General features: G+C 41.8%; 1 protein-coding gene across 1 annotated transcript in view; it reads right to left on the minus strand.

The window, feature by feature from the left end:
- cfap20dc (CFAP20 domain containing) overlaps positions 1-25,815 on the minus strand; it is a 557,307-nt gene that overhangs the window by 160,565 nt on the left and 370,927 nt on the right. Inside the window, exon 16 of the mRNA XM_041191616.1 lies at positions 8,407-8,784. Coding sequence (XP_041047550.1) covers positions 8,407-8,784 — 378 coding nt within the window. The remainder of the gene's footprint in view (positions 1-8,406; positions 8,785-25,815) is intronic.

A 25,815-nucleotide genomic window follows, 5' to 3' on the forward strand; every position in this document is an offset into this window, starting at 1 on the left:
TATTTCCATTATATAAAAAAAAAACCCACTAGAGCTATACCTTGAGTGCCCTACCATCCATTCTTAATTAGCACATTCGTTTAGATAATATCACCAACTTTAACTTTAACACCTATGTGTTCTATTGTACTATTGTCGTTGACATCTTTTGATGATCTGCTTCTATCACTGCTTGTTTGTCCCTACAACCACACCCCCCCCCCCCTCCACCTCTCTGTCTCTCTATCTCTCCGCCCCCCACACACACACCTTAAACCAGCTTATATTTCAGCTCTTTCCTGGACTCGAACTCAAGTTCTGTCGAAGGGTCATGAGGACTCGAAACGTCAACTCTTTTCTTCTCCGCCGATGCTGCCAGACCTACTGAGTTTTTCCAGGTAATTCTGTTTTTGTTTTGAATGGGAAGTAGTTTGCTTCATTTAAATTCTAAGCTTGGTTCTGGTATACCACTTTCTGGAGTTGATTGACCTCTGTCACCATGTCACCAGGTATAGGTTATGTATAACTTGGTCTTAAAGTGTCAGATCCCACCCATACCTGGGTCATAGAGTTTTCAACAAAATGGGGGTGAGCTGTCTATTGATTGCCAGGTTAATGAATTGCTTATCATATACTGTCTTTAGGGCAACAAGAATGAAACTCAGCTCAAAAGCATTTTAACCACCTGTTGCCTTTGTCTTTTTCTTTCAACTTGTGTCAATATGCCTTGCTTTAAAAAGCAAACATTTCAAAGGAGCTCCTATTTTTCCCTGCAGAAAAAAAATCCTACAATATAGCACAACTTTTTACCCAAGACAGTTTCACTAACAGAACAGACAAAACAATGGACAAAAGGCCCATTGAGATCCTCTGTATCACAGATGTCAGTCTTCAGCCAGTTCAGTTCACTTCACAAGATATCAAGAAATGGCTGAAAACACTGGATGTTGCAAAGGCTATGGGCCCTGACAACATTCCAGCAATAGTACTAAAGGCTTGTGCTCCAGAATTAGCTGCGCCCCTAACCAAGCTGTTCCAATACAATTATAACACTGGCATCTACCTGGCAATGTGGAAAATTGCCCAGTGTGTCCTGTCCACAAAAATGAGGACAAATCCAACCCAGCAATTACTGCCCCATCAGACCACTCTTGATCATCAGTAAAGTGATGGAAAGTGTCATCGATGGTGCTATCAAGCAGCGCTTACTCAGCAGTAACCTGCTCACTGATGCTCAGTTTGGGTTCTGCCCAGGCCACTCAGCACCTGACCTCATTACAGCCTGGGTCTAAATCATGGGCAAAAGAGCTGAAATCAAGAGGCAAGATGAGAGTGACTGCCCTTGACTTCAAGACAGCACTTGACCAAATACGGCTTCAAGGAGCCCTAGCAAAACTGAAGTCAATGGGAATTAGGGGAAAAGTCTCCACTGGATAGAGTCATACCTGACACAAAAGAAGATGGCTGTGGTTATTGGAGGTCAATCATCCCAGGACATCGCTGCAGGTGTTCCTTAGGGTAATGTCCTAAGCCCAACCATCTTCAGCAGCTTCATCAATGAACTTCCCTCCATCATAAGATCAGAAGTGGGATTTTTTGCAGATAATTGCACAATGTTCAGCACTATTTGTGACTCCTCAGGTACTGAAGCAGTCTGTGTTCATATGCAGTAAAACCTGGACTGTATTCAGGCTTGGGCTGAGAAGTGGCAAGTAACATTCGTGGCACACAGGTGCCAGGCAATGATCACCTCCAACTATAGAAAATCTGACCATCGTCCCATGACATTCATTGGGATTACCATCGCTGAATCCCCCACTATCAACATCCTGGGGGTAACCATTGCCCAGAAACTAAACTCCACTTGTTTGGATGCGTGTAGCTCCAACAACATTCAAGAAGCTTGACACCATCCAGGGCAAAGCAACCTGCCTTATTGATACCCTATCCACCGCCTTCAACATTCATTCTCTCCACCACTGACACACAGTAACAGCAGTGTGTACCATCTACAAGATGCACTGCAGGACCTCACCAAGGTTCCTTTGACAGTACCTTCCGCGACCTCTACCACCCAGAAGGACAAGGGGAAGCAGATGCATAGAAACACCATCACCTGCAAGTTTTCCTCCAAGATGCACACTATCCTGGTTTGGAAATATATCAACACTCCTTCACTGTCACTGGGTTAAAAATCCTGGAACTCACTACCAAAAGCATTGTGGGTTTTCCTACAGCATACGCGGCAGAATTTTACACCGGTGGGATTTTACAGTCCTGCAGAAGTCAATGGACATTTGAACTGCTCGCCGCATTTTACAGCTGTGACTTAGGTCATCCGTTTCCATTGTGCTAATACCATCATTAATTAACAGAGCCATGTCTCCACCTTTCCCTTGCTTCCTGTCCTTCCTAAATATTCTATACCCTTCAATATTCAGGTTCCAATCTTGTCATGCAGCCATGTCTCTGTAATGGCTATCAAATTGTAATAATTTATTTCTATGTGTACTCTTATATCCTCTGTTTTGTTTAGAATGCTACATGCATTCAGATACAGAGCTTTTAATTTTATCCTTTTATTCTTTTTGTAACCTCTAGTTTCATCTGTTGATTTACAATTAGATTTGTACTCTTCTATCCCTTCCCGTCACAATCTGTTTTTCATTTCCCATAATAATACCTTTGTCTTTTGTTTTGTCTCTGCTCTTTGATTTACCACATCTTTGCAAATTTGATCCCTTGCCCCACTATCTGGTTTAAAATCCTCTCCACTTCCCTAGTTATGCAGCTCGCAAGAACACTGGTCCCAGCACAGTTTGGGTGTAGACCATTAGGGACAGGAAATAAATGCTGGCCTGGCAAGCAAAGCCCACATCCCATGAATGAAAATAAAAATAAAGAATGGAAATATTTGGTTCGGGGAAAGTATTGGAAAAGTTGCCTAGAGGTAAAAGCAGGGCTAAGGGTTTTAGCAGCCCACAGGCTGGATCAGGGATGGAGAACGGATGATGAAAGGCAGATGAAAAAAGACAGTCTTTGTGGTTGAAAGAATATGAAGTCAGAAACTCACCTAAGAGTAAAATAAGTTGCGAAAGTCTGGCTCAGCCTGCGGCAGTGAACAGGGAGGGGGATAGAATTGACAACTAGGGAGTGGTGGTGGAGGTTAAAGTCAATGGCTTCCTAATGTTTAATAGGAATAAATTCTTGACTCATTCAGGCCTGGATGTTGGGCAAATCTGACAAAATATTGGCTGCAGGAGTTTTAAGACAGGTGATGTGGTCAAGAGCTGGGTATTGTCAGGGTACATGTGGAACATAATATAATATCATGGTCAGGATTTTCCATTTGTTGGGAGCGGTGGGAACGGGCGGGGGCAGTTGCGGAGCTGACCACTAGATTTGGCCTTTTAATCTGCCCACCAACCATAAGGTGGACAAGCAATGTAAAATTCAGCTTAATTACCTCATTAATGGCCTTAAAAGGCCTTTCAATTATCGGTTGGCACGCAGCCAACTTCTGTGCATGCCCGCTGAATGAAATATCGTGAGTTCATGATGACGTCAGGATATACACCCGACATCACTGTACGTCACTTTACATTCCGGCGTTTCGGGCACGCGTCAGTACGCCAAATATAAAATTCTGCCCCATGTCTTCTGATGATACCGTCAATGGGCAGAATGTAGATGACAAATAGAACAGCTGAGGCTAGATTCTTGGAGGACTCAAGAGGCCACAATGCGGGAAAATAGGCTGTTGCAGGAAATTTTCTGGCTGCAACTAGATAGACAAGAGTGGAATCAGATGATGGCTGTTCCAATAAGCTGGTTAATGCAGGAAAGTAGACTGATGTAGTCAACCATTTCAAAGTGTATAGGCAGGTGGAGGAGGATGATGATGGATATTGCACTGCAGTCACAGTCACATAAAAAGCCATTTGTGGCTTTGATGTGGGCTGTTGCAGTGCTATGGTAAGGGCAGAAACCTGATTGAAGACATTCAAAAGGGAGCTGTGGGAAAGGTGGAGATGGAGTTTGGAGGCATTTATTATTCTTTCATGGGATGTGGGGGGCTAGGCCAACATTTATTGCCCATTCCTAATGGGCATTTAAGAGACAACCACATGGCTGTGGGCAGACCAGACCAAGTAAGGGCAGCTGATTTCCTTCCATTAAGGACATTAGTGAACCAGACAATTGGCAATTGTTTTATGGCCATCATCAGACTTTTAATTCCAGAATTTTTATTGAATTCATCTGCTGTTGTGGGATTCGAACTCGGGTCCCCAGAGCATTACCCTGGGTCTCTGGAGTACTAGTCCAGTGACAATACCACTATGGCACCACCTCCCCAATAACACATACAAGAACTTTAAAGAAAAAAGAGGTTGGAAAAGGGGTAGCAATGTGCAAGGACTTGGGGATAAGAGGGTTTTTATAAGGAGAGTGTGGTGATATCAGCAGATTTGAAAGGAAGGATAGGGAGCCATAGCATCGGTTCCAGGAAGCTAGGTGATCAGCTTAGTGGGAATAGGTTTGAGAGAGCAGGAGGTGGATGTCTTGAACAGGTTGTGCTCAGAGAGGATATGAGAGATGGACAGGGGAAATAAGAGAGAATCTAGAAAAGGATGCAAGTTCAAGGCAAGGTAAGGAGAAACCATGGCTTAGTGGGTAGGGAGGGATGCAGAACAACAGCTAAATAGGTGGGCTCAATGTTAGTGACAAAGATATTCATGACCTTCTGCACTTGTTGGAGGTGAGGGTGGAGGCAAAGGGGAGAGGGGTTTAAGGAGATGATTAGTAATAGAAAAAAGCAAGGAGTTCAAGATGGTCCTAGAATAGGGAGCAATTTCAGCAGAAGAATGTGAGGCTCCATTTTATTCCAGGCATGTCTGGTTATGAATGATTATGCCAGTTGTGTACCATATACAGTAAAATTTGCCTCCCTTGGATTTGAGGGAACAAAGGTGTAAGCTATACGAAGGAGAATGGCCACGGTGGGAGAGAGGAAGGGTTTTACTGGGGACAAGGGAATCAAAGATAGAGGTGAAGCTGTGATTGTAGAAGTATCATGGTAAATGGAGGGCCAAAGGCTAGACAATTAGGTGTTTTAAAAAGCCGCTCTATGAATTGCAGGGGAGCTTTTTATAAGGGCGGGCACAGAGGAAGTAGAGTTGGAAGGGAGTTGAGAGTGGTGAGGTAGAGGCATGAGCAGATTGTTCTGGTGTTGGACATGCAGTCTCTTGAGTGATATATTAAACAAAAGCCCTGTCTGTTTTCTAAAGTGGACTTTAAAGGCCCCATGGCACTATGTTGAAGAAGAGCAGGGAGTTATCCCTGACGCATTGACCAATGTTTACCCCTCAATCAACATCACAAAAACAGAGTATTTAGTCATTATCACATTGCGGTTTGTGGGAGCTTGTCATGCTGCCATGATTCCTACGTTACAGATTGTCTACACTTCAGAAAGTACTTAATTGATTGTAAAATGCTTTGGGAAATCCCGAGATCATGATAAGCTCTATCAAAGTGCATTGTTTTTCTTTTTGGTATTAACAATTAGACAATGAAGAGATACATCCCTTTCAAATTGCACAACATCTCTTTTTGCATAAAGCACAATAATCCTTCCAAAATGCAGAAAAGATTCTGAACTGTGGAAATTCATTTGATCTCCAAATATCCAATCAAAAATCAATGTACCTACAATTTATTAAAAAAAATTGGTTTAAACTGAAGATTGTTATTTCTTAGTTTTAATAAGTTATTTTGTTTAATTTATATGCAAGCAAGGAATTCACAATAAATAAAACACACGCAACATCAACAGCAACTATTGTAATTACTTTTGCCACAAGGCAATGCCTCGTTATTTTGATAATATGATTTTCAACTTTCAACTGGCTGGAAATTTTGAAATTTGAACAGAGACAGGAGCAAACTGCTTAAAAATGCAAGGCCACATTCCAATGTGAAGATGAGAGACAAACAAATCAACCTCAGGGGAGTGTGAAGAAAGGGACATTTCCTATAATCCAGACACCCATCGAAACTCGTAACTGTCTCGGGAAGAGACATTAAAAATGCAAAGTAGTGGATATTGGAACAATGGCCACCACAGACAGAAACACCTGAAGCCTCTTGGAAACACATAATGGGTGAAGCATTTAAGACAAGGCTGCCAGCTACTAGAGAGAGATTGCAAGTGACACAAGCCATGTCAAGGAATTCTTCAGCAGAGGAAACAGGCTAAAGGCTGCTCTCTCTCCACCTCTCTCTTTTGGAATAAGTGCATCACCCAGTTCAAGAAGCCAATTCTACCAGAAACCTACCAGTAAACCGAGGTCTTGTAATAATAGCAATATCTTCTACATCTGACCACCTGCAAGAAACCAGCTACCCCAAATCGGCCGCAATGTTTAAAATCTATGCCTCAAGGACAAAGGACATTTAACTGTATATTCTTTTACCTTTTTTATTAGACTCTAACTCTCTTTATTTCTGATACCTGTATGCGTGTGTGCACGTGTGAGTGTGCGTGTCTGTGTGCATGTGTGTGCCTGTGTGTGCACATGTATACATGTATGTGTGCGTACATGCATGCATGTCCGAATGACTGCATGAGGGCCGAATGCCTGACGTCGCGTTTTTATTACTTTTCTTGGCTCCTTACTGCTCTCAGCTTAAGCAGTTAAATACATTCTGACTTGGAAAAGGCATATCCTTGTAAGTAAAGAAACTTAAACTTCTGTTGTGACCAACTGGAGAAGGTTGAATAGGGGGGTGCCAATTCATCACTTTTCACCTAGTCATAACATATTTTATAAAGCATAGTGAGATTTAAGTCTAGTTTGTTTACAGCAATTAAGATTGAGGCCACATCATAATTATCGCTATCATCTTCTGGCATTCCAGATAACAGTTTTATATTATGTTTTTGTTAGCTACTGCTCAGAAATTAAATTTCTGCTATTTACTGAGCCGAACTACTCATAAACCTGTTTGAAATGCAATTAACATTTAATTTTCATGCCTGACCTTACAGAAATAATTGTCTAGACAGTTAGCAATATGTCCCTTAGACATCTCATTTATAACACAGTGCCGTTAAACACTGATAATAAATTCACTCATTTGGAGAGTTTACAGTTGTTTGACAGCTCCAAAGTTCAGTCTCATTTTCACATCTGTGTGGTATTTTTCATTACTGAGAGGGATAAAGACAAGGAGAAACTCCCAGATCAATAGTCAAACAGACAAATCGAGAGATAGAAAATATTTCAGGATTACTGCTGCCAAAGCAGTTTGATTCTAAAGAACATAAACATGTAGAAATGTAGAAACATAAAAGGCTAGTTATGTAGAAATATAAAAGGCTAGTTAGTTCATTCAACTTACTCTGGCCTCAAATTCATGAGTAAAGAATCAACCTTGACTCATTTCATTTGAATGCACAAATGTATTTACTACATTAGTTGGATTTTAAATGATGATTATCCCAAGTAAGAAAGTTTCTTTTTAAATTATAGTTGTGACTGATTTAGTTTCTTGCATCATCCTGAATTTTTCCTATTCTTCATTCTGAGCTTTAGGAAACAGAATACCTCTCTACATCGGCAGTGAAAGTTAACATCTGTCCCTTTGACTACGCTTCAGCAATTTTTTTGTCCGGTGAGCATAGACTGAGTTTCCTGGTACTCTCTTCATGTCTGACCTAAAATATGGAATTCACAAACGAGCACAATATTTCAGAGGTTTCACCAATTCTTCATCACTCCCATTTTCTCTTGATCTTGTATTTTATGGATCTATTTAATGTATGACATTTTATCTGACTTTTTTTATAACCTTTCATAAGAATAATGAAATGGGAATTTCACAATTTCTATCGTATTAGCTTGTGACAAATTTATGACACAGCAGTGTACAATTAGCAGTAAAGTCCATCACAGGTTCAATAACAGCAATACACAATAAATTGGAATAATTAACGTCTTGAATTGGCTGAGAAAAATAACATCATAAAACCCAAGCGTAATGTATGGAAGTATTAAATGATCAAAATAAATTGATATTCCACAGGATTTTTTCGATAATCAACCTTGAAGCTCAGCATTTTCTTTCTAAATTTAAATTTATTTTTATAATAGGGAGACAAAAAAAACTTGGCAAAGCATTAAAGGTATTATCCTTTTATTCTTGCTGACTGAGTTCAAAAATAAGCCAGGTGACTGCATGGAAAATGTCCTTTCAGCTTGCAAAAAGGTGCAAAAAGTATCTCCTATTTTCCAGCACAAACACCTTGATAAACAGACAAATTAAAAAATATATACTTTTTATTAAATAAAAACCCCATCTTGAATCAATTCAGATTTTAAGAAATAAAGCACAAGAGAGTTTTGAATCAGGAAAAAAACTTACACAAGTCTCTGTCGTTAGTCTTGGATCCTCTTTTGGGATTTCTTTTAAGGACCTTTTTACCATTGAAGTCCTGGATTGGCTAGCTTGACCATCTTTCAACTTTATCATGCCTGATGTAGAATCCGGAGCATCTATTCTGGTGGGAGATCTGCTTTGGACTGGAGTGATACTGCAGTGAATTTTTTCTTTGTCTATTTTGCTCAATGCAGGAAAAGAAGTTCCTTTTATGGTTTGTTCACTTGAAGCAGTTTTTATTGTTCTTTCAGAGGATACAGACATAGAACTATGGGATATATGGCTGACCAATGAGGCTTCAGAGTTCCTCGAACTTGTCCTGGCACCTGAGAGCTGTCTAGTAATCCTATTCAGCAAATCATCCTGAAGTTTGAAAAAGAATTTTGTTACTCAATGTGAAATTTTTATCTAAAATGAAAATCTCTCACAAGCAATAGGGGAATAATTATTACACAAAAGAGTACATGATATAACATCGCTTCCTGTCCCCTATTGGCTTCCTCTACTCAGGTACTATCCCCCTCCCTTTCAAATCCGCCGTCATTACCTCACCTCCTTAAAAAAACACAATGCCCCTCTGCCCTTGCAAATTATTGCCCCATCTCCAGCCTGCCTTTCTTCTCCAGTACTTGAATGTTTTGTTGTCTCCTTAATCCTGCTAATCTTTTCCACATCTTCAATTAGGTTTTCACTCCGAGCACAGCACTGACATCTCCTCCGACTGTTAACCAGGTGCATTTCCCTTTTTGTCCTCTTGCCCGCTCTGCATCTTTTGACATGTTTGATTACCCCATCCTCCTCCAACACTCTGCTCTGTTGTCTAAGCTAGTAGGACTACCCTTACTAGGTTCCAAGCTTACCTATCAAGCTGTAGCAAGAGTATCTTCAGCAATATCCTCACTCTCTTTACACATATTGTTACCTCTTCAGTCACCCAAGGATCTATTCTTGGCATCCTCCTCTTTCTTGTCTGAATCAAGCCCCTTGGTGACATTATTCAAAGACAAGGGGTCAGCTTCCACAAGCACACCGGTGACATCCAGCTCTACCTGTTCATCTGTCTCAACCCCCATAACTGCCTGCGTGTGTCAGATTGCTTGTTGAACATCTAGTCTCAGATGAGTTGTAATTTCTTTCAGTTAAATGTTGGGGTGAATGAAGGCATCACCACAAATATTGTACCCTTGCCTCTCCCATCCTGCCATTGTCTTATGTTGAATCAAACTGCTTACACTTTGGTATCCTGTTTGATGCTGAGCTGAGATCTAATCCCATATCCACTCCACCTCAAAGTCTTCATCTTTTAACCACATTGCCCTGCCTCTACCCTTCTTTTAGCTCATTTGCTACTGAAATCCTCACTGATATCTATTCTATCTCTAAACTACTTCAGTGCTCTCCTTGCTGGCCTCCCATCCCCAAGACTCTGTAATTTTCAGCTCATCCAAAACTGTAGTGTACCCAATCCTGGACAAACCAATCACTCCTATCCTTTCTGATCTATTTCAACTCCCACTCTACCAAGGTCTCATTTAAGATTCTTACACTTGTGATTGATGGTCTTATCCCTCTCCATTTCTGTAACCTCTTCCAGCTCTAAACTCCTCCCAGGCTGTTCCTTTGACTCTGTCCCTCCTTCCTTCATCCCCGCATTGGCAGCCATGCCTTCTGTCACCTCATCCTCAAGATCTGGAATATCATCCCTCAATTTCTTTACCTCCCTCTTCTCCTTTAAGGCCCACCTTCAAACTCAACTCTTTGGCCAAGCTTTTGGTCACCTCTCCCAATAACACCATCTTTGGTTGAGCATTCATTTTCATCTGATTTTGCCTCTAGGAAGGACATTGAACTTCTTGTATGGTAAATGCAGTATATAAACACAAATTTTCATTGCTGCTTACTCCTTTCAATGAAATCACATTTTCAGTTATTGCATCTTTCAATAAAATGCATTTGAGTGCTTTTGCTCACCATTAAATTAATTTTTATGCAAAACCATGTATTTTGCTTGTTTTTTGATAAACTATGTCAGCCCCTACAACTTATTTTAAAATCCTGTGGATTCATTTTTGACAATTCCAGCAAAATTAACTTTAGGAAAGGCTGCTTAATGTAGAATCCATTTTTAAAAATTTATCTAATGATTTTCTATTCCGTTGGATAACAGCCGATTAGTTGATACATTTCAAATGTCATTCGTGTTTCAGAGAAACAGGAATCCCTAAAGCTATCATTAATGAAATCAGGAGGTCCTATGTCATTACAAAGAACAACGAAGCACAGCAATGTTGTCTTCATCAGTTATCATCTAGCCATCTTTAAATAGATTTTCAAACTGCATGACCACACTAATTTTAAAATCAATAGTATGCGTAAAAAATATTGAAATGGTACGTTTAATCCAACTGGTTTTGGGATATTAAAATAGATAGTTTACTAATTAAAATTTAGAGCAATCATATTTTACTTTTTTGTTGCTTATGTCAAACATGAAAGAATTGCACAAAAAAAGATGAAATCTGATTAAATATTTAGTCTCATAACATGCGTGGGCAGTAATAAATGGCTATGGTGAACTTCAAGTTTAAGGAAAATCATGTGTTTTTGTAAACCAAGCGGAACACATCCCACTAACTCCTAGAACCCCGCTGCCATTATACGCTCTTATGAGCATTGATTGGCAGTAGGCAGGACTTCCAGCCCTCACTCAGAAGGAAGTCCTGCCTTGCATCAGAGGTCGACAACTCTCCAGTCACTCCAGGAACAGTGCTACAGTGGCTGCAAGAGGCAGAGAACCGGAGAAAGAGGTGTGTCAGAGGTCTGGGTGGAAGGGGAGGGAAGGCCTGGAGGTCGCAAGGTGGGGCGATTGGTGTCTGAGGCCGGGGGGGTGGGGGGGGGGGGGCGGTGGGTGGTGGAGGTAGGTCTACAGATCACTGGGCCTTAAAAGGAGGGCACCCCAGTCAGAAAGGGGCTTCTGATGGAGGCGCCTCCCACTCCCCAACAAGTCTGCCAGCCAGAGATCTTAACTCCCTTCATTTCCGGCCTTTCCCCTGAGCTGTCATCTACCCATCAGCCTAAAAATTGAGGCTGGGTGGGAAATGGTCTCCCCTCAATCCCCCACCTCAAAACCTGCTGGGAAAGTAGGGGAGCATAAAATTCTGGCCAATGGATTTTCAAACCAGGTTATCTAGACTTTAAGGGATCCATGATGAGAACCCGTGGTGCGGGTGAGCAGGGGATGGTGATGTTCAGTGAGATCATCACATTTCTGTGCTTGTTATAGTAGTGCCACATTATTTTTGTTGCTGTATTATAAAGAACAATTTCTGCAATTATAATATTGTTTACCATTGAACATCAAGACAGGAGGTCATCAGAAGTGTGTGAATATTTGCAAAAGGGCCCCATATAAGTAAACTGCTTGTGTAAATGATCTTTTAAGGATATTATGTGGCAATAAATTTCACCTTTTTCAACAAAACACCTTAGTGTACAACAGCGATGGAAAAGGTTCCAGATTTCTTCAATGTCTTTTTTTCAAACTACATAAAATCTCGCTTCTACAATCATACATAAGCACACTGCTTTTTACTTCATATCTCAGCATCATCAGAACAAGTGCAGCTGCAAACTCACAAAGGTTGACAACATTCAAGAAAGAGGAATACCACTTGATTGGTACCGATGCAATTAGACTCAATATTCACCTTGCTTATAATGTGGCTATAGTATGCACCATTAACAAAATGTACCACAGCCACCTACTAATCTCACTTTGACAGCATGTCCCAGCCCTGTGATCTCCATGATTAAAAACAAGAGCAGCAAGATCAAGGGAACACAATGGCCAGAATCTTTGGGTCAGCGTGCGGGGCCGGGCTCGCCGAGGCATAAAATGACACGTGGTAACGTTGGGCATGCGTGCCGACGTCACTGCGCGTCATTCCTATCTTCAGTTCGGTGGCCGCGCACCGGAGTCGGCTGCGTGCACACCGAATTGTCAAAGGACTATTAAGACCATTTAAAAACTAATTAAAGTAATTAACTGAGCTACCCATCCAACCTTAAGGTTGGCGGGCAGGCGAAAAGCCCAGGCGGCCTTCTCATTTATCATGAAACCTCATCCATGTGCGGGATGGGGGTTTCACGAAGTGTTTATAAATTGAATAAAATTTTTTATTACAGTTCATTGACATGTCTCAGCTCATGTGACACTGTCACGTGAGGGGACATGTCTTAAAAATATTTTTTTCTTTATTAAAATTTTTGAGAATCAAACTAATCTCCCTAAGGCAGCTCTGTGCCTCAGGGAGATTTCTGCACTCTTTCATGCGCATGTGCGAAAGAGTGCAGGCCCCAACTAAGCTTACTCCCCCCGCCAGCACAGGGAGTGCACAGTATTTCCGGATGCTCGTCATGCTGCACGGGCCTTAATTGGCCCACCCACGTAAAATTCTTCCCAATCAATTTCAAGTTGCACGCTATCTTAACTTGGATGTAATTATCATTGCTGGGACAAATACTTGGAGTTCCCTTTCTGTCACCAAGATGGGAACATCATTAGCGCAAGGACTAAAAGAAAAGGCTTATAAAGTTGCCAGAAGTAGTAGTAAACCTGAGGATTGGGAGATTTTTAGAATACAGCAAAGGAAGACCAAGAAACTGGTAAAGTAAGGGAGAATGGAATATGAATGCAATCTAGCAAAAAAACAAAAAAAAGGACTGTAAAAGATTCCAAAGGTATGTAAAAAGGGAGCATTTGGCTAAGACAAATGTGGGTCCATTAAAGCCAGACTCGGGTGAATTCATAATGGGGAATAGAGAAATGGCAGAGAAACTAAATGATTACTTTGTGTCTGTTTTCACTGAAGAAGATACAGGAAATCTCCCAGATTTAGAGATCCAAGGGAATAGAGAGAATGAGGAGTTGAAGGAAATTAGTATTAGTAAGAAGGTTGTATTGGAGAAATTAATGGGACTGAAAGTTGATAAGCCCCTGGGACTTGATATTCTGCATCCCAGGGTGTTGAAAAGGTTGCTATATAGTGGATGCATTGGTGGTCATTTTCCAAAATTCTGTGGATTCTGGAATGGTTCCTGAAGATTTGAAGTTAGCAAATGACACTCCACTATTTAAGAAGGGAGGGAGAGAGAAAACAGGGAACTACAAACCTGTTAGCCTTACATCAGTAGCAGGGAAAATGCTAGAATCTATTATAAAGAATGTGATAAATGGATACTTGTATAATCACGATCTGACTAGGCATAGTCAGCATGGTTTGTGAATGGGAAATCATGTTTGACAAAGTTGTTGGAGTTTTTTGAGGAAGTTACTAATAAAATGGAGAGAGAGTCAATGGACGTAGCATACTTGGATTTTCAGAAGTCTTTTGATAAAGTCCCTCACAGGAGGTTGATTAGCAAAATAAAAACACATGGGATAGGAGGCATGATTAAGGATTGGCTAACAGGCAGAAAACAGAGTAGGAATAAACGGGTCATTCTCACGTTGGCAGGCTGTAACTAGTGGCGTACCACAAAGATCAGTGCTTGGGCCCCAGTTGTTCACAATATATATCAATGATTTGGATATGAGGACCAAATGTAATATTTCCAAGTTCGCAGATGATACAAAGCTAGGTGTGAATATGTGTTGTGAGGAAGAGGCAAAGTGGCTTCAGAAGAATTTGGACAGAGTGAGTGGGCAAGAACATGGCAGATGGAATATAATGTGGAAAATGTGAGGTTATCCACTGTGGTAGAAGGAACAGGTGTGCAGTGTATTTCCTAAATGGTAAGAGATTAGAATGTGTAGATATGCAAAGGAACCTGGGTGTCCTTGTCCATAAGTCATTGAAAGCCAACATGCAGGTACAGCAGGCAATTATGAAGGCTAATGGAATGTTAGCCTTTATTGCAAGAGGATTTGAGTACAGGAGCAGTGAAGTCGTGCTTCAATTGTATAGAAGCTTGGTTAGACTGCACCTAGAGTACTGTGTGCAGTTTTGGTCCCCTTACCTCAGAAAGGATATTATTGCCATAGAGGGAGTGCGATGAAGGTTCACCAGGCTTGTTCCCAGGATGGTAGGACTGTCCAGTGAAGAGAGATTGGAGAAATTGGGCCTGTATTCTCTAGAGTTTTGAAGAATGAGAGGTCATCTCGTTGAAACATATAAAATACTTAATGGAATAGACAAGGTAGTTGCAGGTAAAATGTTTCCCCTGGTTGGGTGTCTAGAACCAGGGGGCACTATTTGTGCCTTTAGATCATCTAGCTTATTGAGAATGCTGCGCACATTCAGTGCAGAGTGCCCTTAACTTTGTCTTTTTGACATCATTTTGCATTCAAAGCATACTCAATGCTCTGCTTTGTTTCTTCTGCCTTCGCAAAACCCGTCTTCCACAATTTCAAAATAAGGGGGAAGCCACTTAGGACCAAGGTGAGGAGAAATTTCTTTACTCAGATTGTTGTGAATCTTTGGAATTCCTTACCCCAGAGGGCCGTAGAGGCTCAGTCATTGAATATGTTTAAGGTAGAGATTGATAGATTTCTGATTAACAATAACGTAAAGGATAATGGGGATAGTGTAGGTAGTTGGCATTGAAGTGTTCGATGAGTCATGATCGTATTGAATAGGGCTCAAGGCCTGAAGAAGGAGGGAGCGGGGTGGGGGAGAGTTTGGAGGCTGGAGGGAGTGGGTGTGGGAGAGTTTGGAGGCTGGAGGGAGGGGGTGTGGGAGAGTTTGGAGGCTGGAGGGAGGGGGTAGGGGTGAATTTAGAGGCTGGAGTCAGGGAGTGGAGGAGAGTTTGGAGGCTGGAGCAAGAGGGGTGTGGGCAAGTTTGGAGGCTGGAGGGAGTGGGGTTTGGGGGAGTTTGAAGGCTGGAGGCAGGGGGTGAGGGAGGTTTTGGAAGGAAGGGGGTGGGGAGAGTTTGGAGGCTGGAGGGCAGAGTGCAGGGTGGGCTAAAGAGAGTTGAGACTGGAAGGGGAGAAAGTGGGGAGAGTTTGGACCCTAAGACTGTGGTTGGGGGCTGGTTGGGGGTGGGGAGGGCAGAGGGGGTTTGGTGGGGAAGAGAGTGCTTAGGCCCTGAGACTGGAGAGGGGGGAAAGTTTATAGCCTAAGACCTAGTGGAAAATATAGACCGAGACTAAAATGAATTAAGAACTGATGGGGATCAGGTGGTACTCTAAGCATGTATTGTATGGGGGAACAATTTTTTTGCACTAATGAAAAACTGAATAAATTCAGATATTATTTAAGCAATTAATTTCCTTATATTTTCCAACACTGGTGGCTGAATGCATTGGATAGCTTGAGTGCGCTGGATAGCTTTGAGCGCACTTTCAAATTTGACGTCAAACTCATTCCAAATGAGAGCTTTTGATGTCAAATTGTAATTGAGAGCATTCAGTACAGTTGAAAGCAAAAATGATGTTAACATTTTTGGGTAGGGTTATGAGCAAATGCTGTGCATTTCCAATTTTTATTCAAGATTTACAATGTGTGTGGTTTCTCTCTTTATGTCAATTTTAGAAGATTTTTGGATCAGTCATAACATGTTCAGAAACTATCTCTTTAAATGTTGTGATCACTAAAATATATATTAATCTTCAACAAATTAGAAAGTTGATTATTTCCAAAAAACATTGATCAACTTTGCAAGAATAATTGCTGTGAGACGTAGGTATTCTGACAATGAGAATGATTTCCCCATGGACCTGGCTGGGCCACAACTGAACAAAACTCTACAATGGATGATGCAGGTAATCACTTAGATGAAAGCTGAAAAAGTGATTGCATTCCCTGAACTATTATTCAAAGATAGGATGAGTTATTGAACATGGTCATTTAGCAGTTATGAGAATAGCAATATATGTGAACGTTTTTACTTATATGTACTGTTTCTTTCAAGAACTGTTGAAAACCAGAAAATAGTAATGTAACTAAATCATGATGTTGGCATTGATTAGGCTTTGTGGAAACTTGTTCTGTTTACATTTTCTGATGTTGCTTCCATCTTTTCCTTATTGGCCAGCAGTTTGGAATACTTTATTATTGTCTTCAATCACAGTAAGGTGGCTCAGCACAGCCACCTACTATTACCTAAATTGCAATGTGTCGGGATTTTCAAAAGGATCCATTTGTAAGACTTCTGGAATGTTCTCTGCCCCTCTGGTACCATCATGTGGTTTGCTTGGGAATTGCCTTTTTGCCATTTTATGGGAGTTTTCTATCCCTCTTTTTAAGCTCTGTGCACTCCACAACTTGAAGGTTAAAGTATTTGTCAAAGGCTTTTAACATTTCATCAAAACTGGTTGAGCATTCGTTAATGCACTGCATTAGGATTGTTTCATCAGCAAGTTCACCAAACAAGTAAAAGTGCATTAATCTGGACTTCCTCTGCTTTTCTACTTAGGTCCGATGTTCTCCAGTAATTTAAATTTTTTCTTCTCCAGGATGCCCAATTTGCATTAGGTTTGGCCCTTGCATGAGTCCAAATTGGTCTGGTAAGGTAGATTTTTGATCATGGTCATTAAATTTAAATGTGTTTACAGCTTTAAATGCTATTAGGAAATCCAAGATGATGCTGCTGTGCACTTCTTCACAATGGAGTTTCCTGCACTTGCCGATTTTGACGGGCTCCTGCAGTAATGGTGTTCGCTATTTCTCGGTTTTAAATTTGCAGTGGCAACTCCCCATACCAACCTTTCTGATTCTTCCCTGCAATATCTAAGTATTTTCGGCTTGTGAAGACATCAATTCCTGGATTTTTCTTAGTCTTTTAACTGCCAATTATTTGTTCCTTAATTATTTTATTTTTTGATTGGAGTGAGCTCAGCCGCCATGTGGTCAGGCACCGACTCAGAACTCGGGCTTTGTAAAACTGACAACTCTGACTGCTGCTGACTGAAAAGCTTCTTTAAACGCATTCTGGCCAAAACTTTAATTAATTAGCTTACTCTTGCTAGTTTTTCTGACTCTGCACTCTTTGGGTATTGAAGCTGGACTTCCACAGAATTCAATCGAGTCTTTTGCTGTAGTGTGAAGTTTTATTTCTGCCTTCTGCTTCCAATCCTTCTTTATCGATCTCTTTCTGTGCCTTCGCTTCTGGTGCTTTTCATCAGGTCAGAATGGACCTTTTTCAAACTTTCAAGTTTTAAATTTCTGCTCCAGCTTCTGAGAGGTCCTGGCTTGTTCCAATAGCTGCCACCAAGTTGTGAGATATTGTGCGCAATTCAGTAGGTCTCATGAAGAGGTTCTGGGTCTTGCATAGCTTAACAGTAAGTGTTTATTAATTACGAGTAACTATAGGTGGAATTTTCCCTGAATTGCACTAAGTGTGGTGGCAAGCTTGAAAAAAGACATTTTTCTGGCGGGTTTCCTTGCCGTATTGTCTGCCGCCTGATTGGTTATGCAGGCACAGGAAATACGCTGTTTCGCTGCCGAGTGGCCTCTGAGTCACCTACCACAATGTTACCTCATCATTTCCTCACTCCAGGTGCCATATCTTAACTGCAGCCGTGCACATAGTTCTCAACATTTACAGCCCAGGACTGCTCCAGTGAAGATATGGCCCCAAAAGTCAACAAGAGTTCAGTAACCCCTCCCTGGAATGCCTTTTGGAGGCCCAGCATGATGTCTTCTACTCCCGCTCTAGCCGCAGGATGTCCAACAATCTCACCACCCAGCTTCGGAGGCAACGGCAGTGCTGGTCAGTGCTAACACTGCACAGAAGAGGCTGGCCATCCAGTGCAGAAAGAGGATGAAAGAAATTATTTGTGCCACCAGGGTAAGGCAACCATCTTATCACGCTAAACTCACACTCAGTAAAGTGATGGAAAGGGTCATCAACAGTGCTATAAGCGGCAATTGCTCAGCACTAGCCTGCTCACTGACGCTCAGTTTGGGTTCTGCTAAGGCTACTCAGCTCCTGACTTCATTACAGCCTTGGTTCAAACATAGACAAAAAAGCTGAACTCCAGAGTTAAGGTGAGAGTGACTGCCCTTGATATCAAGGCAAAATTTGTCTGAGTGCGGCATCAAGGAGCCCTAGCAAAACTGGAGTCAATGGATAAAAGCAAAATACTGCAGATGCTGGAAATCTGAAATAAAAACAGAAAATGCTGGAAAAACTCAGCAGGTCTGACAGCATCTGTGGAGAGAGAAACAGAGTTAACATTTCAAGTCTGTATTATTCTTCTTCAGAGCTAAAGAGAAGTAGAAATGTGATGAAAGTCATACTGTTTAAGTGGGGGGTGGAGCAGGTGAAGCTGGATAGAAGGTCAGCGATAGGTGTGAGCCAAGGAGAGATTGACAAAGATGTCATGAACACAAGACAAAGGGAGTGTTGATGGTCATGGTAAGGGCTAAAGAAGGTGCTGATAGTGGCATAAAGGTAAGAAAGCAGAATGTGTGAATAGCAGAACACGGGTCAGGAACTCTGTGAAAGAACATGGAACAAGTAATAGATGGGCCTTTTGGGGTGGGGTGAGGGGAGGGGGCAGTATTTGGGAGAGAAAGGATAGAAAAGGGATTTTAAAAAAGAGAATAGAACAATGAATAAAGGAATAGAAACAAAAATAAGTAAATAAAGAATAAAAATACGTTTTTAAAAATGGATTAAAAAAGGTGTGAAGATAGAGGACAGAGTTCATGGTCTGAAGTTGTTGAACTCAATGTTAAGGAAGGCTGTAAAGTGCCTAATTGGAAGATGAGATGCTGTTACTCCAGTTTGCGTTGGGCTTCACTCGAACATTGCAGCAGGGCAATAACAGACACGAGGGCATGAGAGCAGGATGGTGTGATGAAATCGCAAGCGACAGGAAAGTCTGGGTCATGGTTGCGGACGGGCCTAGGGTGTTCCGCAAAGCAGTCACCAAGTCTGTGTTTGGTCTCCCCAGTGTAGACCAAACACTGGGGAGACTGCATTGGGAGCAGCGAATGCAGTGGACCAAATTGAAGGAAGTGCAAGTGAAGCGCAGCTTCACCTGAAAGGAATTTCTGGGCTCTTGGACGTTGAAGAGGGAGGACGTAAAGGGGCAAGTGTTGCACTTTCTGCTATTGCAAGGGGAGGTGCTGTGGAAAGGGGATGAGGTGTTGGGCATGATGGGGAAGTGGATCAAGGTGTCCCGAGGGAACGGTCCCTACGGAATGCTGATGGGGGAGTGAGGGGAAGCTGTGTTTGGTGGTGGCATCATGCTGGAGTTGGCAGAAATGGTGGAGGGCGATCCTTTGAATGCGGAGGGTGGTGGGGTGAAAAGTGAGGACAAGGGGGACCCTATCATGATTCTAGGAAGGAAGGGAAAGTGAGGGCAGAGGTGCGGAGTCAATGGGAATCGGGGGGAAAGTCTCCGCTGGTTGGTCAATCTTCTCAGTCCCAGGACATCACTGCAGGGGATCCTCAGGGTAGTGTCCTAGGCCCAACAACCTTCAGTTGCTTGATTAATTGCCTTCTTTCCATCATAAGATCAGGTGGGGATGTTTGCTGATGACTGTGCAATGTTCAGTGTCATTTGTGACTCTTCAGACACTGAAGCAGTCCATGTACAAATGCAACAAGGCCTGGACAATATATAGGCCTCGGCTGACACATGGCAAGTAACATTCACACCTCACAAGTGCCAGGCAATCACCATCTCCAACAAAAGAGAATCTAACCATGGTCTTTGACATTCAATGGCATTACCATTGTTGAATCCCCCACTATCAACATACTGGGTGTTACCATTGACCATAGACTGAACTGGACTAGCCATATAAATACTGTGGCTACAAGAGCATCTCAGAAACTCAGAATCCTGTGGTGAGTAACTCACCCCCTGATTCCCCAAAGCCTGTCCACCATCTACAAGGCACAAGTCAGGATTGTGACAGAATACTCTCCACTTGCCTGGATGAGTGCAGCTCCAACAACACTCAAGAAGCTCGACAACATCCAGTACAAAGTAGCTCGCTTGACTGGCCGTCCATCTATGAACATTCACTCCCTCCATCACTGACACACAGTGGCAGCAGTGTGCACCATTTACAAAACCACCTGGAAGATCCCCTCCAAGCCACTCACCATCCTGATTTGGAAATATATCGCCGTTCCTTCACTATCACTGGGTCAAAATCCTGGAACTTCCTGCCTAACAGCACTGTGGTGTACCTACACTGCATGCAATGTAGTGGTTCAAAAAGGCAGCTCACCACCACCTTCTCAAGGGCAATTAGAGATGAGCAACAAATGCTGGCCTTGCCAGCAATGCCCACATTCTGAATAAATAAAAAAAGCTCAAGTGCATTACACATTCACTGGCATCCCACTCACTGCCCCACTCACTCTGTCACACACGCCATCACATCTCCATCTGGCCTCATCTCCTCTGGAGTCTGTCTTCTCAGCCGTCACCATGTGTACCCACACACACCCTGGGATACCCCCTTCCCCAAGTAAGCCCCAGCTCTGCAGTCATTGAAAAGCCTTACTGTTGGTCTGGTAGGTGGAGGCCTGCCCGTGACCCCCCCCATAAAAGTGATGTGGTGTTGCCTGCGAAGTCTGGCGCTGATAACCATGAGTCCTGCCTGAAGCAAGGTAGGCAAATGAACCTCGAAGTCCCGAGCGAAGTGCAGGTCGCCAGGTGCGTTTCGATTATGTACCGTTGCGAAACATGCTGGCATGCAATCACGCCAACGTGAGTGAATGATCCAGGGTGGGGGAATGATTCCAGCTAGCAGGGCTTATAATGAGATGATAAAATATTGAAATTCAGCTCCCGATGTGTGGCGGCATGAAATGGATGATCGCAAACTGGTTTTACAACGACGTGAAACCGATTTTTGCGATCTCCCAATATTTTCAGCTCCCGCCTGCTATGATGCCTGCCACAAACGGAAGCAGAAAACCCTGGCCTATGTCATATATTCAGCATAAGGTATAAGCTAGGAGCTGTCCCCATACTTGCCTCTGTCCAGTCCAAGGTTGCCCTCTAGACTGAGATCTTGTGCTCCTTTACACCACAGTGTGGGTGGTACTGTACTCAGTCCCATGTTAACTCTTTCTATGCCAGATCCTTATACTACAGCTATTGGCTATTGTTGCTCCAACAACATTACAATGCCCCAAATCAACAAGTAGAACAATTTACAATGGTTTAAATTGTGCCAATTTGCACAGCTAGTTCAAGAATTTAAAATTTGCTCCCACAGTTCTGGAGACTTCATGGATCAATATAACTTGTAGATATTAAACTTTCCTTACAAGCTCAAGCATCATTACACCCCTCCTCTCCATTTCCCGTCCCTTACAGAGATGATAAATGCCATTAGCCAGCAGTACTCTAAATTGACTTTTTGTTAAATCCAGGTTTATTAAAATTATGCCAGAAAATCCATATTTGACAATTTTGAAAATTATCACTCACCATATAAAGCAAAAATACCACTTGTGCCTTGAGTACCAGTAAACATCATAAATGTTTCGAAATTGCACTGAGCAACAATGCTGTCAAGAAATATACAACAGAAAAAGGAAAAACCTACACTTGTGTGTCTTAGTCATGCAGAGGAAAGTTAACTCTTATCAGTCCTCAGCACTATACTCAATTCACTTACACCTCTGCAAGGGAATACCTGTGATCGATAACAGGAAAACGTAACTCTGACATAGCTACTGAATACTTAAATTGAAGGAGCTGAGGTGTGCATATAAGCATAACAACTTCATTATTTTAAGTCTGTTGAAAAACTGAGCTTTCTCCACCTCAAAATTTGAGTCATGTGCATTTCTTAATATGTTTCTATTTTGTCTCTTATATTTTTCAAAAACATAAACATATCAGAATTGACCGTTCTGTTATCAGGAAAATTAAAGAAACGATTTTCATCTTCAATCCCACCTCTGCCTTGGTTTTTTTATTTTTTCAGGGGGTGTGGACATTACTGGCAAGGCCAGGATTTTTTGCCCACCTCTAATTGCCATTGAACTGACCTTGCTCAGTCAATTTAGAGGATATTTAACAATCAGCCACATTGTTGTGGATCTGGGGTCACATGTTGGCCAGACCAGGTAAGGATGGCAGATTTCCTTCCCTAAAGGACATAATTGAACCAGATGGGTTTTGTGACAGTCAGAGATAGTTTCATGGTCACTATCACTGAGATTAGCTTTATATTCCAGGTTTATTAACTGAATTCAAGTTTCACCAGCTGCCATAGTGAGATTTGAACCCATATCCCCAGAGCATCAGCCTGGGTCTCTGTTTACTAGAGACATTACCACTAAGCCACCATCTCTGGGTGTTGGGCCTGCTGCCTCTCAAAGAAGGTCCAAGGCAGCAATGGAGGTGGGCAACTGCAAGGTGGGTAGGTTAAAGGCCTGACTCCATCCGATGGGACATCTGCCCAGTTCTATTAACGGTTGTTAGGCCCCTTAGCTCTCACCCCTCACACCCCCACTGTGACACATCCGTACACCCCATGCTACCTCCATATTACCCATGCCCCCTCCATATACACCATGCAAACCACCCCATTACTGCATTCTCCATACCCACTTTTCCAGTATTCACTAGAGCAGAAACAATGAGCCCTTTAATAACACTGGCAAGTCTTTGAAATTAAGTCTTTGTAATTAATGATCTCATAGTGAAGGTGCCCCTAGGTGGTAGGAACTGCAATATGATTGAATTTTACATTCAGTTTGAAGGAGAGAGGATTGGGTCCGAGCCTATTGGCAGAACTTTATGGCCCCGTTTTGGAGGGGACAGGGCCATAAAATGCAGTGAGCCATTGTAAATCCCATTGACAACATCGGGAACATAAAATCCTGCTGTTGTAAAATTCTGTCCTATGTTTTTAAACTTAAATAAGGGCAATTAATTATGAGGGCATGAAAGCTGAGCTGGCTAAAGCGAATTGGCAAATTAGGTTAGGTCAACAGAAACGCAGTGGCTAATATTTAAGGGGATATTTCGGAATGTATAGAATAGATATATTCCAACGAGTAAGAAAATGTCGGTGGATAACTAGAAAGATTAAAAGTAGTATCAAACTTAAAGAAAAGGCAAATAATTGTGCAAAGATACATGGAAGGCCAGAAGATTGGACCGAATGTAAGGAACAGGAAATGATGGCTAAAAGGCTAATAAGGAGGGAAAAATTGAAGTATGAGAGAAAGCTAGCCAGAAATATAAAGACAAATAGTAAGAGTTTTTACAAATATTTTAAAAAAAGAAATGAGTTAACAAAGTGAGTGCTGGTCCTATAAAAAGTAAGTCTGGAGAATTGACAATGGAAAACAAGGAGTTGGCAGATGAATTCAACAGACATTTTGCATAAGTTTTCACCATTGAGGATACAAGCAACATACCAGAAGCAGCTATAAACCAGGAAATGGATGTGGGGAAGAAAATCAGAAAAATTACAGTCACCAGAGAAGTGGTATTGAGTAAATGTTTGAAGCTGCGGACTGACAAGAGTCTGGGTCCTGATGGAATTCATCCTATTGTCATAAAAGAAGTGTCTGGTGAGATACTTGATGCATTGGTTTTAATTTTCCAAAACTTCCTAGATTTGGGTAAGGTCCCATTAGATTGGAAGATAACAAATGGAACTCCATTGTTCAAAAAGGGAGACAGAAAGTGGGAAACTATAGGCCAATTAGCTGAACATCTGTTGTAGGGAAAATGCTAGAAACCATTATTAAAGTGGTTACAGCAGGCCACTTGGATAAGCTCAAGGTCATCAGGCAAAGTCAACATGGTTCTATGAAAGGGAAATCGTGTTTAATCAACTTATTGGAGTTCTTTGGGGAAGTAACAGGTGTTGTGGATAAAGGGGAACCAGTGGGTGTACTGTACTTGGATTTTCAGAAGGCATTTGATAAAGTGCCCATTATTGCAGAAAATAAAAGCTCATGGTACAGGAGGTAGCATATTGGCATGGATAGAAGTTTGGCTGGCTAATAAGAAGCAGAGATGATGCATAAATTGGTCTTTATCAGCTTGGCAAGATGTAACGAGTGGTGTGTCACAGGGATCAGTGCTGGGACCTCAACTGTTTACAATTTATATAAATTACTTGAATGAAGGGATGGATGGGATGGTTGCCAAATTTGCTGATGACATAAAGATAGGTGGGAAAGTAAGTTATGAAGAGGACATAAGGAAGCTACAAAAAGATATAGGTAGGTCAGGTGTGTGGGCAAAGATCTGGCAAATTGAGTATATAATGTGGGAAAATGTGAAATTGTCCATTTTGGCAGGGGGAATGAAAGAGAAGCATATTATCTAAATGATGAGAGATTGCAGAGTTTTGAGGTCCAGAGGGATCTGGGTGTCCTAGTGTATGAGTCACAAAAGGCTAGTGTGCAGGTGCAGCAAGTAACTAGGAAAGCTAACAGAATGTTATCATTTATTGCAAGGGAAGTTGAATACAAAAGTAGGGAGGTTATGCTTCAGTGGTAAGGGCACTTTAGAGACCACATTTGGAGTATTGTGTACAGTATTAGTCACCTTATTTAAGGAAGGATGTAAATGTGTTGGAAGCAGTTCAGAGAAGGTTTACCAGACTATTACCTGGAATGGGCGGGTTGTCTTTTGAGGAAATGTTGGACTGACTAGGCTTGTATCCTCTAGAATTTAGAAGAGTAAGAGGTGCCTTGATTGAAACTTACAAGATCCTGAGGGGTATTGACAGGTGGGTGTGGAGAGGATGTTTCCTCTTGTGGGAGAATCTAAAACTAGGGGCCACTTTAAGAATACGGGGGTCGCCCATTTAAAACAGAGAGGAGGCGAAATATTTTCACTCAGTGGGTTGTGGGTCTTTGGAACTCTCTTCCTGAAAAGGTGCTGGAAGCAGACTCTATGACTATTTTTAGGCAGAGGTGTATAGATTCTTGGTAAGCAAGGGGGTGATAGATTATCGGGGTAGGTAGGATGCAGATTTCAGGTTATTATGACATCAGCCATGATGTTATTAAATGGCAGAGCAGACTCTAGGGGCTGATTGGCCTACTCCTGCTCCTTGTTCATATGTTTGTATGAAATGCCCATGAAACTGTCAAAATAATCAGTCAAAATTCCCTTGAAAAAACTGTCCCTCATATGAGCTCATAAAAGTGTCAAACACAGTTAACCATACTCCCAAAGAAAAAAGCTTTAATCCTGAAAACATCTCTTAATCTTGTTAAAATAAACAAACCTGCCAATCGACTGACCTGTCAAAGAAGTCAGTTCAATGTATTCATCTCTGGAGCCTTTGTTAATACAGCTGTGCAATGGAAGCCCATTATGAATGCTTGGCTGTGCCTCAAACCCACTAATAGATCCAGCTGTGTAGGTGATTATTTACACAGCTGTGAAGGGAATTTTTTGCTTTGTTTGATTAACAGTTTTATGAGCCTGCAATAACT

This window comes from Carcharodon carcharias, chromosome 7 (genome assembly GCF_017639515.1).
Source record: "Carcharodon carcharias isolate sCarCar2 chromosome 7, sCarCar2.pri, whole genome shotgun sequence".
NCBI lineage: Eukaryota > Metazoa > Chordata > Chondrichthyes > Lamniformes > Lamnidae > Carcharodon > Carcharodon carcharias.